Genomic DNA, 17851 nt, shown 5'->3' with positions numbered 1-17851 from the left:
ATGCCATCTATATCTATTGCTATGCAAAAAACAATAACAGTACTTGAAAAAGTGAAGATTTCATAACACAACTCCATTACATAGTTCTTTTCAAGTATCTATTTTGTATACATATACTAAGATTACAAATGACAGGCTCAACCCTTTGTCCCATTTCCAACTTCAGGGTCAATTAGTCAACTAAAAGATGCGATCATTTACTTCGAAATATTGTTACTGCAACTATGGGAATGCTAAATACTGTAGTTAGGCTTACCGAGCAACGAGCCCAAGTGCCATCTTTTTCCAACTGAACAGACAATGGTTCAGCAGCATCTCCATGAACATATAAACACATTATGAACATTTGGTGAATTTGAATGCCTTTAGCGTCGAGAACATTGACATATATACCTTCCACTATGACAAAAAGATAGCAGAATAATCTATGATAGCAGGAAATCACGCATTCGAACCGGCCTTTTAACAGCATTTGTAAAACCCTGTGTACAGAAAAGAATAATAGTTAACAAAATGAAACTAACTTAATGAACCTTAACAAAATAAATTCCAAACGCAGGTCAGCTCTGAAATGTGTTGACATTTCTGTATATATGGTCAGCAGGCAGTAAAATAGATTGCTAAATGTTGTTTCTTTCACATACTCAAACCTGCCAAGAGGCAGCTGATAACATAGAAAGGAACGAAAACCAGCAGAGGAAAAATAATCAAGAGGAAGCTGGTAATTTATGCTCTGTTTTATTACATGCAAATAACAAAATATTTATGAGTTACTGCCCCAAATAGGAGACAGAATTCCAAATCACCCTTCTATTGGTTATTAATATTTTTTTTTCCAACTATAAAATATCGAAGGATATATTCGTTCTAGCAATAAATTAGATGCTCTCAATTCAGACTCTATACCTCGATGTAAGTCAGAATTAATATCTGTGACAAGAAAATAAAAAATTTTCAATTCAGTCAACTGTTAACATTCAATCTTTGCAATTTCAGAATAGCAGTATATCTCGTAGACAAGAGCATCTATTGCTCCAAACTTTAGAATCTAATCTATCCAATTCAAGGATCTATATACCATCTTAGAATGTTTCACTTGATGCACTGGCTTGTATTCTGGAAGGGTTGCTTGTGGTAACTACTTCAATTAGCTAAACATAAAATAACTAAAAGGTACTTATCTTAAAGTGATAACAGCATGAAGCAGACAGAGCGGTGCAGTGATTGGCTCAATTTCCTGCACTATTTATTTTCTAGAAAAATCTTCCATCGAAACTGTAAATAATGATGATGATGATGATGATGATAATCGATTAATAAATTAATTCAAAAATTAGGAATGTCTTCCGAGATGGTGCATCAAGATTAACCACAGAGCTAATACCATTGAAATACTGAATTCAAGTCACAGCCAGTTATTCGAAAAACAGAATTTAAATAACAGAGCTTAACTTTATCATGACTTGCCTCTGTAGCACAACAACTAGAAATACTATGCTCTGTAACATACCTCATTAAATTTAAATAACAGAGGGAGTGAATCTCTTTCCACAGTTGCCTTCTGTACTGCATTATCAGTATCCTGAGAAACTTTACCACTTAATTTCCTAAACCTGGTTTACAATGAGGAAGATTTGTCAGAATTTAAAAAGAAATAATCTACTGCATATAATGATGACATCATATTATAAAGGTTGACCATATAATGATGACATCACATTATAAAAGTTGACAATATAATGATGACATCATATTATAAATGTTGACCCTTCTGAGATTATTTTCAATCATAAACAAAGTGGCCTCCCTCTTTCTTCATGTACCAGAGCTCAATTTAGATTTAGTTCTGTTAGTATAACTAAAGGTTTTGCAGCAGAAGATGAAAAGGAAGATAACAGGATAGTCTCACATTTAACTCCAAAAGAAACAGAAAAAATAAACAGGAAAAGAATCTAGAAAATTACAGGGTAACAAGGTCTGTTCGAATTTAAAAGTTATGTGGTAAACTCACAAAGCCAACGCACAAGTTGAAAATGTCCTCAGCATTTTTTGCAGTAAACAAACTTCATTATTAAGATCAGAAAGAGTGCAAAAAGATGCAACAGATTTCATAATCTCATCAATCATAATGAAGGAATGGTAAACCATATTGTGATATATCATAAGCATATTAATTAACACACAAGAAAACATATTATCTTTATTTGGATGAGACTTCAAGCCTCTTTAATTGAAGAAAAAAGAGTTTCTGAATGAGCAAATGCATTCTCTATTAGAAAAATCACAGGCGTAGCAGTTGCTACTAACACATTTTTTAGATGGCTCAAGAAGCAACAGTTTTTTCAGGTTTTAATAATGATGGCATAGGCCAACAGGTTATTCCGATCCATAAATGGGTTTTCATTCTTGATTTGGTGAAGTGATTATTAAAGGAATAACAAAATCTTGAGGTCCAACAAGTATCTGCAAACAAGAAAATACCGGTCAAAGAAACTAGAGGAGCTTCTGAATGACTTCTTTGTATCTCCAGAAGATTTTGGCTTCACACTGGCTGTGGAACTTCTACTAGAATCCAAGGTTGTCAAAACAGTAGAGGTACTTGGATTACATTGCCTTGAATATGGCAAACTCTTTGATTTTTCTATCAACTTAGCAGATACAGCTGCATTATTGGTTTTTGCAGACTCTGTCTTACTATCCTCCTCCCCTGCCAAGTCCATGTTTTCCTTGTATCCATCTGCCAGATGCTCAGATTTTCCAATGGTTACCTGCATAATCCTTTGCTTTTCAACCTGAAATGTGAAATATTAGAGTAAGTATCACAATTTACGAATGCAATGAATATAGGTATTTTTGCCAGCTATGTTTCCCGGAGGCAGATGAAGTGTCTAGGAAAGAATGCTAAAGCGCAAATATCCTTCTCACTTTTGAAATATAAAACATGGACTTTGTAACTTTACCTCAAATTTAGGAGAGATAGGAATGGTAATTAGAATTGTACAAATACAGACTTGGCAGACATTTTGACTGGATTAATTATTTTGCATCAGTAAAGTCATATATAATGTTCCAAATTTCAAACACCTCACCCTATTAACCATCAAATAAAACAAACTTTAGACTACCAAGAAGTTTTGTCCAAATTTATGGTGCTTCAAAAATATGCTTGGAAGTACCTTATCTTGTGAATAAAAAGTGAGATTGATGAGTTAGCTCTCAGTGTGATGTAGGACCAGAAAGAGAGAGGATAGAGAGCAAAGAAAAATTAGAAAGAGGGAGAATGAAGAATAACAACCGAATCAAGTGAAGACAAAAAAGAGGAAGACAGTAAACTAGATATCTGTATTTCTCCAAATAATTCAAGCTTCTTCCTCAATAATAACATGATGCTTTATCATAGCCGTCTGACTAGAATAAAAAGGGAAGAAAAACTAATGCAAATGAAAATAGATAACAAATCTATTTCAGACAAATAAACTATCAGCCAATAAGTCATCCCCTAAAATCTTAAAATAGAAACAACATAAATCTTAGGCAAATAACATTTCATCCCAAACACCCACATAACAATCCGTCAACCTCCAGTAAAAGGTTAATGAAGACTATTAAAGCTTAAATAACAACATTTGGGCCCTTACCTTCAAGCTTAAACTTTTAGGTCAAGTGGTAACTCAACATGGTAACAGAGCAATTCTTGCATTCAAATCCCTTGAGAAAAATTCTAGATTATAATTCACCCATGTTAAATCCACATGAAAGCCTGTGTAATCCTTGCACGTGAGGGAGAAAGCTAAAACTAAATGCTAATGTTTCAATCCTTGTCTCAAAGCTTAAGCTACATCAAGTGATAATTCAACTGTTTCCCAGCAAGCACGTACACCCTGCCCCCTCCTTTTTTCTGTGACTTTGTGTAAATGATAAAAATTGCCGTTACTAATGACATTACTCACCTCATGCACCAAGACCTGCTTCACTGCTAAAGCAAGCACATAATGATTTGATCTATAGCCCTGTTTAATCCAAGACAATGATAATCAGAAAGGGCGAAAAAGGAAAGGTAATGAACAATATATGAGCCACCGAGCACAAACCTTGAAAGTAATGAATTCATTGATGGGGGGATCAAATGAAAGTGTTGATACATCGTGAGATACTTCATTTCCCAGATTATTGAGTAGAGGATCTGATTTTGTGTTCTTATATGTTAGAGAATAGGATACCATAGCGCTAACTAGTTGAGCCAGATCATTCTTCTCTTTTGCTGAAAGTAAGTGGAACGCTACCTGGTAAATGAACATCAAACAATATTGTATCATGGCAAAGAGTCAAAGCAAACTAACCATCTCATAAAACATTCTGAAAAAATTATTAAAACAAGAATTACGTAATGCAAATTTCAAAAAAAAATACATAAAGAAAAAGCAAAATTCAAAAGGCAAGCCGATGAAATGCAAGAGGCTAATAAAAATTGCAGTACAAGATTCTTTAGGGTTCAAAAATAAATGTATGAGAGTTGCTATTGACAGAAAACAGAAATGATTTTCAAAAAATGGATCAAAATTGATGACCTTTTGTGTTCTTTTCGATTGGCTGATGGTATTGAACATGTACTCCTTTCTAATATGCTCACATTAATCGTTAAAGGAACCAAGGAAAAATTAACAAGCTCTATTACTAATTCGTCCGAAAAATCAACTTAATTAAGTGAGTAAACAAATTTCTATGGTAGGAAAGCAGAAGACTACATCAAAATTGGAATGAGAGAGATTGAGATCACTATTCTCTAGAATTTAGATATGCAGTTAATGAAAATGTGACCGTTTATACTTTCTTTTATCTCTTTTTGGTTTTCGCTTCGTATTCATAAGTGCATAACCATTTGTAGATTATAAATCAAAATATTGTCAAAGAATTCCACATAGGTATTGTCTGCTTGTATGATCCAATTACCTGATTAACAAACATTCCTTCTCTTCTGACAAATAACAGATTTCCACCATTATTCTAGACTATAAGCACTGTGGATATGTCTTCTAGACAGCAGAGAGTCATAACTAGAAAAAAGATATTTCTATCTTTGCTCAACAATTCTCAGAGGTGGTAGTGACATGAGCCTATTTCCTGTGTAAGCGGTTAAACAGCTTTTCCTTTGCCTGCTTAGCGAAAAGCAGATTGTTCTAATTTGCAATACAGCCCTACTGATTCATTAATTTGGATAATTAAGAAAAATGAGAAAATGAACTTTTCCCCCTAAACTTGATACCATGACACATAGATTTATATGGCAACAAGTTTAATTACTAAAATTGAATCACAAGTTTAATTGACAAAAATGCATCAAGTTACTAAAGTTTATATTTGTAAGCAAGACTTGAGTAAATTTAAGTACCGGTCTTAGAGTCGGTGGTGACAGAATATGTAACAGTGGAGAAATTGAATCTTCCACAAAGGACTTTGTTGACAAGTGCCTTGAAATATAAGGTGGAATTTTGCTGTGCCAAGACTTGAAAATGTCCATCTTTTCCATAAATGCATTTCGGTATCTGAAGATTTGAATAAGATGCAACTGGTAAGAAAAATGTGAATCCAACACATTTAGCATTCAGCCTTAGCGGACTCAGAGATAGCATTAGGAATACCTTTGATAAGACTTTGGCCACTCAAGATTTGGTTTTTGAATTTGGGAAACTAGACGGTGCACAGTAATTGCAAGGGGTGGCTGATAAACTGTAGAAAAGAGAAAAGGGAAAACCTTCAGAAAGCATAAAATCAAATTATTATCGAAATTGAGAATGGAGAGCAAAAGGCACTGCAAGTCTCTACCATAAAGGGGCATCTGCTGCGTACGCATTATATATTGATGCATCAAATCAGAATTTCCAAGGCAATCTAAGCACTTGACCTTCAAATAAAATGAGTGCATACTCAAATGTCTTGTTGTAACAATTGAACTAGCCGATATCCAAACTGTACACTACATAGTCGTATTAAAGTAGCTATTGATAGCTGAATGTAACTAAGGCTTACTGTCTTTAGCATCACTGGATCATGATATTGGAGTTGCAGAATGTTTTCGTGAATGCCATCGAAAATCACATCATAATCACCACTGTACATTCATGGAGCATTTTAAGTTAGAAGGCCATATTTAAAAATAATAAAAGAAACATTTTGTGTTCAGTGGAATTTTGCCACCCACCGATTGGATATGAGGGAGTGCAAAAAGTCAAATTCATTGGACACATTGCTACTGCTACTAACAGAATTTCTCAGCCGCTTTGTTTTTCGCTTTTGAAAAATCTGAGAATAGCATCCACAAATATAAGATGCTGGAAAAAGAACAATAAAAGTAGCTAAGGAAAAGCTGTGATAAAATTTACTGCTTTACAGTACCTCTTTCCAGATATCAAAAGCACTTCTTGACATGTCCTTTCGACCAACCACTTGAGAACCAATGTCCATCTAAGAACCGGTAAAACAAATAGTACTAGTCAATGGCAGCTCAAGAGGTCTTTGCATAAATGTATGAGGGGTTTAAAGATTTACTTCTTTTCTCCTGCAATCTAGGAGTGAGAATGAAGAGACACAATGGGTTGTTTGCAGTTACCACTCATAAATTATAAAAGAAGACTTTATGATAGTGTTTAAGTTTAAATACTTTTGAGGATTAATGATTACTCAAAACCTTGAATCAAACCCCAGTTAAAGAAGTCTTATGTTTAGATCATCACATTATATAAACCAATTATAAACCATAATAAAAGGCACTTGTGTTTGAATCCGCGTTATTGTTTGTGCACTTGTTTGTGCACATCTTTGGATCAACATGAAAAACCCATGAGTTAGTATTTGGCTTGCACATAACGGGGCATGTTAGTGTTTAAATAAAGCCGTTACACATTTTCCAAAAAGCTTTTGGCATGACATAAAGTAATAAACACCATTGGTGAAGCTAAATTAACACAATGGAACTTCAAGGAAGCTTATATTGTCATATCATTAAACATATTCTCTTTTGAATTGCTTTTGATATTCCTTTTAACAAGTTTTCTTTTAGGGATAAGAAAGATTGAGAATTTTTACCAGTTCAATCAGATGAGCACATTATCAAAAATTAACTGTTTTCTCAATTCTCTTTATCAGACAAATCTGGAAAGATGTTTCATTCCACCATCAGCAACTTCTTCCAGCATCACTTAAACTTTTTATTTTTAATTTTTAAGATGGGAACATGCTAAACCCTTATTGAATTAATAAATAATTAATTTGACAGCAAAGTCATAATAAAATCCTACCACATTGAGGATTTCCTTCTTTTTGTCGAGAAACTGGAGAGTGTTCAAGCACGAGCGTATATCACATTCTGTAAAGGTAGAACAAATGATAAGTACATTAAAGGAAAATCAAAGGTTGGGAAGATTGCAGAAACTAATTCATCTCGTCAACCAATCATTACCTTTTGAATTATAAGAGGCATACATTTGGAAAACCATAGACACAGAAAAAAATATGATACAATAAAATATGATACAATAAAAGCACATATAACTCACCAGTGTACTCTGCCAGTGTAGTAAGCGCAATGGAACTTGTTTTCATACCCTCATTGTTGCATATATATTTGAGCCTGTAATTTTAAAAACCATGAAACTTGACTTATTTCCTTTTATAAGAAACTAAAATTTGTATGGAGATATGAAGCATTAAAATAAATACAAATAGGTACCAGTCAAGATATGCAGTCTCACATTCAAATTAAATGACAACAAATTTATCAAATAAATCATCATTGGTTGAAGAACCACCATATATAAATTTGATGCCCATGGCCACATGTTGTTATTAACAATTATTACAAGAATTTTTAAAAAAAAATACAAATGGCAACTATTTATATCTCACACTAGTAAAATTGAAGTTTGAACTCAAATAGCCAAAGTAGTTGCAAATTGCTTGAAAATTCAATTCTTCTCCAGAAGTCACAAGAGAAGAAAAATGGAAGCAAAGTTACATTCCTTGGGACAACATATTAATCGTACATTGGAGGTCTCGAATCTTCCAACAAAGTTCCAGACATATCTTTGACAAGATACAGATCACACATGAAGAAAAGAAAGTAATGGAAAAGAGAGGACCTCTATCCAAAGAAAGTTCACCATTATGAGTCTCCATTATGTGTCTATCTCCATCTTGGTATATGATGCAAAACAAGTGCAGAAACTTCTAATCATCTTTTTCTTCATTATTTTGTGGCCTTAAAGTTGTGGAATAGGTTGTGCAAGGAGGCAAACATTTTGTGGGTCATTCCGGGTTCTTGTCACTCTATTCTTATAGCGAATTCTTATGCTTTTTTTAACGGAAAAAAGGACAAAACTCTTTGGATCTGCGCTGTGGCAGCTCTTTTTTGAGTAATTTAGCAGGAAAGAGATCTTATTTTTGAACGGAAAAATGCAGGTAGGATAAAGTCCATCTTCTGCTTCACTGCAGCTTCATTTTCTAAGGAGTTCCAAGAGTCATCTCTTCTTTTTCCTTTTTTTTTTTAAGCTGGGAGATTGTTTTGAGACAAGTGTCTAGGCTGGTCTAGTATCATCGAGGGGTGATTGGTACATTTTGTGTAGCACAGAAAAAATTTCATTATTTTGCTTTCTCAGTGGACAGCTGGTCCACTCCTTGTAATGATTCTTCATCATTAATCTAATTTATAGTTTCTTATCCCAAAAAAAAATAATAATAATTAATTAATAATAATATTAAACTGACAAAACTAAGTATACATACAAACTGAGTTGGCACTGTGGTGTAGTTGTCTTATAATCTACTTTAAAATGTTTATTTTACAAAAAGCTATCTATTTAAAGCTGTTAGTATTATTGAAATCTGAACACAGTTTAGGAGAAATAGAATTCTTATATTCTATCTTGAGAAGTATGTTAATACCATACACTCCTAAAATAACATATCTATAAACAGGCGACCAACAACATGAACGGATGACATCCTAACAATTATTTAAAATTCAAACTATAAAGTTACAGCAATCTTTAATTTTGACTTCATCAACAAAAATCTATCATGCAAGTCTAAGCTTTAGGAATATTTTCCATTTCCAACAAATAAAGATCAGTACTCATGTGCATTTATCTATGTATTCTATTTTCCCGGAACAATTACGGGAATAACAATATCATGCCACACTTAGGCTTGATTTCATGTTTCTCTTAGTGATATTTAATAAAAGAGTCATTTTGGTACGAGGGCAGACTATTTAAATATAGACACTTTTAAAACGATGAAACTTCATTTGCAAGAAATAACAAAAAATACCATACATTTAATATACATAGACGATATCCTAACAGTTAATTTCCTCAAATGTACTTCTTGTTTCAAATTTTTTTTTTTTTAAATCTCACTTAGAATTTGTTTCTGTTCTTTGAGGGCTAGTATAGATATGACTGACTCTGATTTTTGTGACAACTTATTCTCCATTTATTTTGGTAAATCTCCATTCTGATCATACAGCCTCGTCAGTTTCTTATCAAAATAATTAAAACATTTTTAACTGCTACCACCAGACTATCTAATTAGGTTTTTCCTACCACCAATTTAAAACTATCAGAATACCATATTAGTTGTTTAACATGTAAGTCCCTGCAGACGCCCGTGAGAATGAAACAACAACATCTGTTACGAATAATTACCTGCTTACGACACGACTCACTGATGGTTGAATAAATACATGAACCCTGTAAAGGAAAGCAATAACTTTTCCAAGTTAAAAACTACAACACTTATATCAAAACACAGATATAAATTTCTGTAAACTGCCGTCCTAGAGTGTATATATTTGATCAATACATTGTTTAAGTTAAGTACACAAAGCCATAAAGTAGCAAGAGCAAATAGAACAATTAAAATCTTGGACTGAAGTATATATACTCGGTTTTGTTGTCATTGCTGCCATAAATATTAAACAAGAAATTGGTATTGAAAGTAAAAAGAATCATTAGAATATGAAAAATGCAACCAGAAGTTTAGGAAAGGTTCCACAAAGAAATACTACAAAATCGTTCCTTTATATTTTGTTTAGCAAAGTGGATGCACTTCATTTACAGAGTTATTAAATACATAAATAGTCTGTTCAAGTCTTTGAACCGAGACTTACAATTTCTAATACACATAGGAAATGAGAAACCCAATAGAGCCCAGCGTTAACAGTTGAACATTCATAGTCTTGCAAATACGGTGCATTTCACAAATTAAAGGAACTGCTGCATTAGTGCCTAAATGACCATAAACGCCTAAGACAAACCACTGTTCGCAAATACTAGATCACTAAATTTCAAAAAAATTAAAGATAATCTTAAGGCATATTTAGGATTGACTCCCCACAGTAAGATGAAAAATGGGAATTGGCTTTTGCCTGTTTTTCTTTGTGTTAATTATTTTGCAAACTACAATTTATACTACAAAATTACTCTTGAAGAGTCAGAGAGAGAGAGAGAGAGAGAACAAAAAATAAAAATATTTCTTTTGAATCATCATTGTAGTCTTCATGGCAAACAATCAAAGAGCCACTTGAAACTTTGAATTCCCTTTCAGAGAAGTAACTTGAATCCTAGTATTGACATCTTTGCTTTCTGTTCTTACACCAAATCCAACATCTATGATGAAGCCAAGATTTCTTCTCAACAAAAGGTTGCATGTCATATTAGCAAATTGTTAGTGATGTGTATTGTCACACATAAATTATTTTATCAGATTTTAACATTATCAAATTTCATAAAATTCTATGGCAGTAATAATTTATGTTCTTTATTTATCAAATATATCATATTTATGACTCAAAACATTATATCGATAATCATGTCTATTATGATTCCCCTCAGATATGCAATTTTCCATGATCCACAAGACATGCATTGTCAAGATGATTGCTTGGCCTAATGAAGTTAATACGTTAACTATATACTGTCTTCATAAAAGACATCCATTTCATAAAGATTTTAGCAAAAGAATACTCTGAAAAATCACAGAAAATCATTGGACGCTCATCTGTATGATTCAATAATTAAAACTAGAAGAAAAAATGAAAACACTACTCCTAGATTTTAGCTATCCATATTATATGATACTACTAATTGACTGTGAAACAGACTTACTTGGCTATCTGACGCAGAGACCGTAAGGCAGGTGCATAGAGGTCATTACAAATGCAAATAACCTACATGAGCTTCAGTCATTATAATACTCAAAAAGTTATCATCAGTATACATCATTTATGAAAATTTCAAACTCACAGGTCTTAACAGTGATGCTTTTTTACGCCCCTTTTTTTTGGATATTTTTTCTGATTGATCTTCTTTAGCAACATTTTCCTTCGCGGTGTTGGACTTTCTTTCAGCAGAAACCTAAACAAAAAGTGTTAATTGATTTCAACAGATGATAAAACTAATTAGAATCAATTATTAATCACAGAGCAAAGATCAACATGGTATAATTTTTTACGAAGGAGCACAGCTCGAATTTAAAACATTACTATCAGAATTTAAGAACAGAAAATACAAACATATTAAAACATATGTGTCTATATTATACTATATCTATTATGCAGTGCCATTCCAAATCTTCTAGAAAGTCCAGAACATATCTTCACAATTTTCAAGACGGGTTTATGTTAAGAACTTGATCAAATGATCAATGCGAGAGTGGGCATTACTTAATCCTACCATCAGGGGCACTCCGAAAGACAAGGTTAGGCTCTGAAACATGTAATAAGCATTATGGAGAGTCGATGATACTTCTAATTTCCATTAATAGGCATCAGCTTGTTAGACACCTTTTAGTGTAGGATTTCTTAACAATGATTGAATATATAAGAAACCATTGAGTCTAGTTAGTACTCAAAGAATAACATACCAGCACCAAGGTAGATGGGAAAATTAATTGAATATCACCAAAGACTAAATGGATGCCCCTAGTGTGCATCACAAATAAATAAGATAACAAAAGTAGAAAAACAAGAAAAATACCATCTTTAAGATAACTTCCACCGCACCCTTGCCATCACCAAGAGCTCCATCTATTTCATCAATCACCTATTCAGAATCAAGTAAGTGTGTATCCAGACCCGTACTGAATAACCAACAGACAATTGAAGGAACATAAAACCAACCAGACACTTGGGCCTTGAGTCAGCCATGACAGAGTTCATCTGAACTACATCAAGGATTTTGTTTTCAATAGTAGACGATGACCGATCATCACTAGCATTAACCTACATAAAAACAACAAGCTAAAATAAAATGCAAGGGTACCTGAAGTCACAAAAAGGGAAATGAAAGAATGAAGTATATCAACATAAATCCAATTATACATATAAAGGTAGAGGGTTAGAATAATCTGTTCCAGCATCCTATTTCAAACTAATATTCACAATAAAATCATAATATCTTATGGTAGCTACAAAAATACCTACTACAATGAAGAATCTATAGAATATTAACAGAACAATACCTCATCGGAAGTTTAGGGTTAAAATTGAGCCTTGCAACCACAAGCAATATTTTTGGTCGACTTACCCCCTTCCTTCTTTTTTCTGAATAAAAATTAGACCCTTAAACAAGCACTCTTTTCCACACATCTAAATTCAATAATTCCCAATTCCCAATTGGTCGCAACAATAACAGACAGGCAAAGAAAGTTATTAACAAAGTCATTGCAAATGAAAAACCATAAAGCTGCAAGCTAGCTGTTAATTGTGTTTGTTGAGTAAAAGTAGATGAAGAAACCTCCACAACATGGTAACCACAGTGCTTAGCAGCCACATGCGCAAGTGTAGTCTTTCCAAGTCCAGGTGGACCACAAAGTAGAAGAACCTGCAATGACCAAAGATTGAGTTAATAATTAAATCTGAGATGACCAAGGATTGAGTTAATAATTAAATTCGCTCCTAAAGGCTGACAAAGGAACAAATATAATGAGTATGATACAAAAAAGGCTGATAAGGCAGGAGCAAATGTAATAATATGCAACAAAAATTTAAATGCTTTTAGTCAAACAATCTAAAAAAATCCCAAAGAAAACTAAATAAGTAAACCAAACCCCCAAATGCTAGCATAAACATGCTTATGGATGTGTGATATTCAAGCCTCCAACAGGAGAAGATATTACGTACATACATTCAGATAAGCAGATATTTTTAAAAAGTGGACAGAGTTAAAAGGAAAGAAAAACACAAGCAAACAATGTTTTTTTTTTCTTTTTTGGTCTTTTAGCGCATCAGAATTCATCATTTTTTGTCTTTTGGCTACATCTGCATTTTAAAAAGATGCAGATGTCCACATTAGATAAGAACTGTGTAAATATTATATTGACAGTAACCCACTTCCTTCCCCCATATGAGCAGGGTACCCACCACAAGAGATTTTACCACGAGCAAAAATCTAAATATCATGCACAAGGAACACATACCTTTTTCTATTTGTAATGCCACAGTAAATTAGTAAACCTAAGAACTTAAGTTCGATTGAGGAATCATCAACTTTTACATCATTAATACTTAGTGTCTTTGAAGCAATTGAACTGAAGCTACTGTGACTGAGGAAAAGAAACTAGAAATCCAGTACATTGCGGTACTTATACATATAAAGAAACTGTGTTATATGTTACTATTTGGATACATACAGCTGCAGGGGAAAGAACCTCTATGCGTATGTGTGGTGGTACTCTTTTATACACTAAGATATTACTTAGTTTGTTATCAAAACATATTGCATCAAACCATGCAATTCACGATAGAACTTTTTAATAGATAGAATAAATGAGGATTGCCATATGTAATGTATAATATAGGTGTTCTAAAAACTAAATAGAGTAAATGAGAAGATTAGTGACGCATAAGTACTAAAGTCCATGATCTTCCACCTCAACTGACAGAAGCTCATTGAAATGAAATTCAGTTAACAAGCTAACCATTCCAACTTTAAGCAAACTGCATGAAGAATGTAATGTAATTGATGCAATCCACTATGACAGAGGCGCTACAAGATATTTATCAACTCAAAAAAAAAAAAAAAGATTTCTCAGAATTATAGCTGACCTTTTGTTCTGGGGGACGGGTGGACCGGGTTTTCTGATGCCATGAGTCCTGAATGCCCTTTGAATTACTATTTTCATACTCCAAATTATTAGAATTTCTGAAATTTCCATTACTCCATCTATTTCCTCTGTTCTTCCTTGTAAAACTAGAATCGTTTTGTTTTTTATTTTGAGAAATAGTAGAATGTCGTCTCAAAGCAGACAGAACCTCCTCTGATGTGCTCCTAATTTCAGATCCAAATACACAGGAATCCCATTGTTTCAACCATAGGAGAACCTAGAGTAAGACAAATATCTAAGGATGAGTAATGACAACAAAAGTAAAAAGAAATTGCAAACTCAAATAATTATATGTTTTCAGTTTCATAGGATTTTTAGAAAATAAATCTACATACCTCACGATTTGTCTGTTCATCACTGAGAAGCTCTGTAAATGAATTTGGAGCATATTTGTCCACCCAAAGTTGTTCATGCACCACTGGTTTCTCAGGAAGACTTCTGTCCCTCTGACCTTCAGAACTAGAATTCAAGGCCTTCAGTAGCACAAAAAGGAATTATAAACATTCCAATTCACAGGATGTATTAAACAAATAAAATAATGAATCCTTGATGGTAACAAGTAACATAACATTTTGCCATACCGTATTCATAAAGGGGGATAAAAAAAGGGAGACCACAGAAAACTTATGGGAAGAAAACCTTGGTTCACTTCATTTACTAGACGGTTAAGCATTTGTCCCTCCAAGGGTCTCCCACTCAAAGGATTAGAGACACCAATGGACCAGTATGGTGCCATCAAGCCTCGGTTCCAGTTAGCTTAATTAGGCATTCTTAAAACTCAATTCATAAGTCAATAGGCACCTGATAGTGAACGGTTGATTAAATTGTGTATCAGAAGCACAGACAAGGTTGACACATATGTGGGCTGCATTATCAAAACAGCAGCATAGATTCAAACAGAATTTCAATTGATCAAAGTGAAACAAGAATGATTATTTTAGTTGCTTTCATAGTCACAGCCAATTTCAACTACAGTCCCTAAATTTCTCAAATAAATATGACTCCAGCTGGAACCAAGTTCATCCTTATGCATTTGTTATATTTCTCAATGCTGGCCCCCAGCCCGCACAGACATATATATTCAAAAATACATGCTACAATCATGCGCACGCACGCATACATATTCATATGATAATTCCAATTACAAAAGAAAATTTTTGAAAAAAATTATTTACAGGAATGCACACCTTGTTGAAAGCCTCTTGCTCCACCTTTTGCAATAGAACATCAATTGGTTCAGAAGTAAGAGCTGCAGAGTAGATCAACCACCAAAATGTTAACTGTAATGAAATATAATTGATATTTATATTTTAATTCTAACAAAGAAAGAAAGAAAGGAAATGTCAAGGGTACAATTTGAGTGCGCTCTGACGTCCAATTTTTTCACTCTCTCCTCAACTCCAGAACTAGAAATCTTCACATAAACCCTATCGCCACCACTTGGCGCCGTCACCGGCAGGCAATCCCCGTCAATCTCGGAGGCGTACCTCGACACAAACTTCTCCTCCACTTCAACTCTCGCATCATCTCTGGCCTGCGGTGGCGGAGGCGAGTAGCGGAGCCAATCCTCGTCGTCGTTATCGACAATTCGGCTTCTCTTCTCATCGAATTGGGGTTCGTCCACGTCAATTGGGGATTTGGGAGTATCGGATCGGGGACGCTTGTGGCCGTTGATCTCGAGAGGAAGTGAATCTGGTGGGACCGGTTCGGGCGGGTCGGGGTCTTGTTCGGGTGGGTCGAGGTCTTGGTAGTTGGCTTCAAGCAGTTCCAGTTCTTCTGGGAGAGGAATGTGCATATACATGTCCATGTCCATGTCCATTTGGTTTGGCGGGTTTTTTAGGGTTTGTTAGGTGAATTGTGATTTGTGAATGTGATAAAAATTTATGAGAGAGATGAAATGGAGGTGGAGGTTGTTTTTGGCGGGAAAGTTGGGGAGTAGAGCATTTGCCTTTAATGGTTTTACAAAATTGCCCTTTAGTAGATTTGCTGTGTGGAGCTAGCCCGTTTCTTGTTTGCGTAGTACAGAAGTACCTGTGCTCCCACGGCTCAATCCTTATGTTTCATTTGACACAAAACACCAATAATAATAGTACATAACATCGGGTAGAATTCATCCGTAACGATCGGCTAGTAGGGAGAGGTATTTAAAAAAAAAATAAAGCAAACTTTCATTAGTTAAGTGAAGAGGTACAACAAATGAAGTGGGCATGTGCCATCCATTGGATATCAGAGGCGGATACAGTGTAGGACCAACAGAGCTCAAGTCCCCATTGAAAAAAGAAATTACCCCTTTTTATTTAAAAGAAAAAATAACAAAATTTTAAATAATGCTTGTCAAATTATCAAATAGTCTCGTTCTTTCAGTTTCTAAAGCTTTAGAGAGAGCATTTTCAGTAATAAAATTTATGAAGAATGAACTTCGGAATCAGATAGGAGATGAATAGATGAATGATAATTTTATTGTTTATATAGAAAAATATGTATTTAATAGTTGATAATGAGTCAGAATATGAAATCGCATAGAAAATAATTGTAAATGTATTATCAAAAATTTTATATATTCAAATTTCAGTTTTTACATTTTGTTGTTATTTAATTTAAACTCCGGTAAATTATTTTTCTAGATCTGTCACTGCTGGACATGTTCATTAACCTTTAGAGCCATCTTGGCCAAGTCATGCGCTACACCATTACATATCGGCAAAATAAACTGCACCTTAATATCTTTAAACCTTTGCATTTAGTTTTGAATTTATGAGATAATCCATGAGAGTTCTAAGTTGCTTATAATCATTCTCGAAATTTGATTAACCACCTCTGCACTATCACTCTCGATTATCAATTACCATATTGTAGTTGCTTCTGCTACTTCCACTCCCAAGTATATTGCTTCAGCTTCTGCATATACTATGTTATCATGGAACTTGGACGTTTTTATAGCACCAGCAACAAAATCTCCATTTAAGTCTCTAATTATGATTCTAAGTCCCATTTTCTGCTCTTGCATTCAGATTGCAGCATCCGTATTAACTTTAAAACGCCCTTCAGGAGGGAGTTTCCATATTTGCTCTTTGTTGGACTTTTGTCTACCCTTAGTCTGCATCTAGGGAGCTTTGTTTTTTCTGTAGACTTCAACTATTGCTAGGGGTGGGCATCAGATAGGATTCGGATTTGAAGGCAAATCCGATTGGATGAAATTTATGTGATTCAATTGGATTTGGTTCGGATCGGATCGGATTCGGATCAATTTGAATCATCCGATTGGATCTGCACTATAAACCCAAAAAACTGAAAATTAAAAAAATAAGCTAAAGCTAAAGTGAGTGCTAAACTACTAACTCTAACTCTCTAAGGACTAAGCCTAATTCACCACTCACTAGTTCACAAATCACAGTGTTCACTCACTCTCATATCTCAGTCACAGCCAAATACCAAGTACCAACTCAAACTGTCAAACATTAATAAAAGACACAACTACTCAGCGAGTAGCCAAGCAAAAGCAGGATGCCAAAACCAGCTTCATCCCGTCATCCATCTTGAACCCATTAACCCACCGGCGACCCGTTAGTCCAACGACCACTCCAAAACTCAGCTATCGCTAGCCCGCCGACACCAATCGACTGGAAACTAGCCGATTTCGAGTGAAACCCAGGCGAACAGAACCTAGTTAATCGACCTAAACCCAGCTGAC

At 34.2% G+C, this 17851-nt stretch overlaps 1 protein-coding gene across 3 annotated transcripts; it reads right to left on the bottom strand.

Annotated features, from left to right (window-relative positions):
• Positions 1–121: 121 nt before the first annotated feature.
• LOC18032867 (chromosome transmission fidelity protein 18 homolog) lies at positions 122–16035 on the bottom strand. 3 transcript variants are annotated; one of them, XM_024191286.1, is made up of 23 exons: positions 15514–16035; positions 15348–15409; positions 14496–14633; positions 14102–14377; positions 12792–12878; positions 12176–12277; positions 12033–12098; positions 11301–11411; positions 11163–11224; positions 9702–9746; positions 7554–7627; positions 7296–7363; positions 6394–6462; positions 6200–6300; positions 6028–6109; positions 5824–5902; positions 5640–5727; positions 5390–5543; positions 4092–4283; positions 3951–4010; positions 2482–2792; positions 1511–1613; positions 122–482 (listed from the first exon to the last, which is right to left on the bottom strand). In XM_024191286.1, the coding sequence occupies exons 1-23, from the start codon at positions 15977–15979 to the stop codon at positions 426–428; spliced, it is 2853 nt and encodes a 950-aa protein (XP_024047054.1). In that variant the 5' UTR covers positions 15980–16035; the 3' UTR covers positions 122–425. The 3 variants fall into 3 exon arrangements, with proteins under 3 accessions (XP_024047054.1, XP_024047061.1, XP_024047055.1); XM_024191293.1 differs by having other exon boundaries at positions 14496–14619; positions 15514–15576; XM_024191287.1 differs by lacking the exon at positions 14102–14377.
• Positions 16036–17851: the final 1816 nt, after the last annotated feature.

The sequence above is a fragment of the Citrus clementina genome, unplaced genomic scaffold (assembly GCF_000493195.1).
Source record: "Citrus clementina cultivar Clemenules unplaced genomic scaffold, Citrus_clementina_v1.0 scaffold_9, whole genome shotgun sequence".
Classification (NCBI taxonomy): domain Eukaryota; kingdom Viridiplantae; phylum Streptophyta; class Magnoliopsida; order Sapindales; family Rutaceae; genus Citrus; species Citrus x clementina.
Note: the sequence above shows the minus strand (reverse complement) of the source record. Positions and strands in the feature narration are given on the sequence as shown.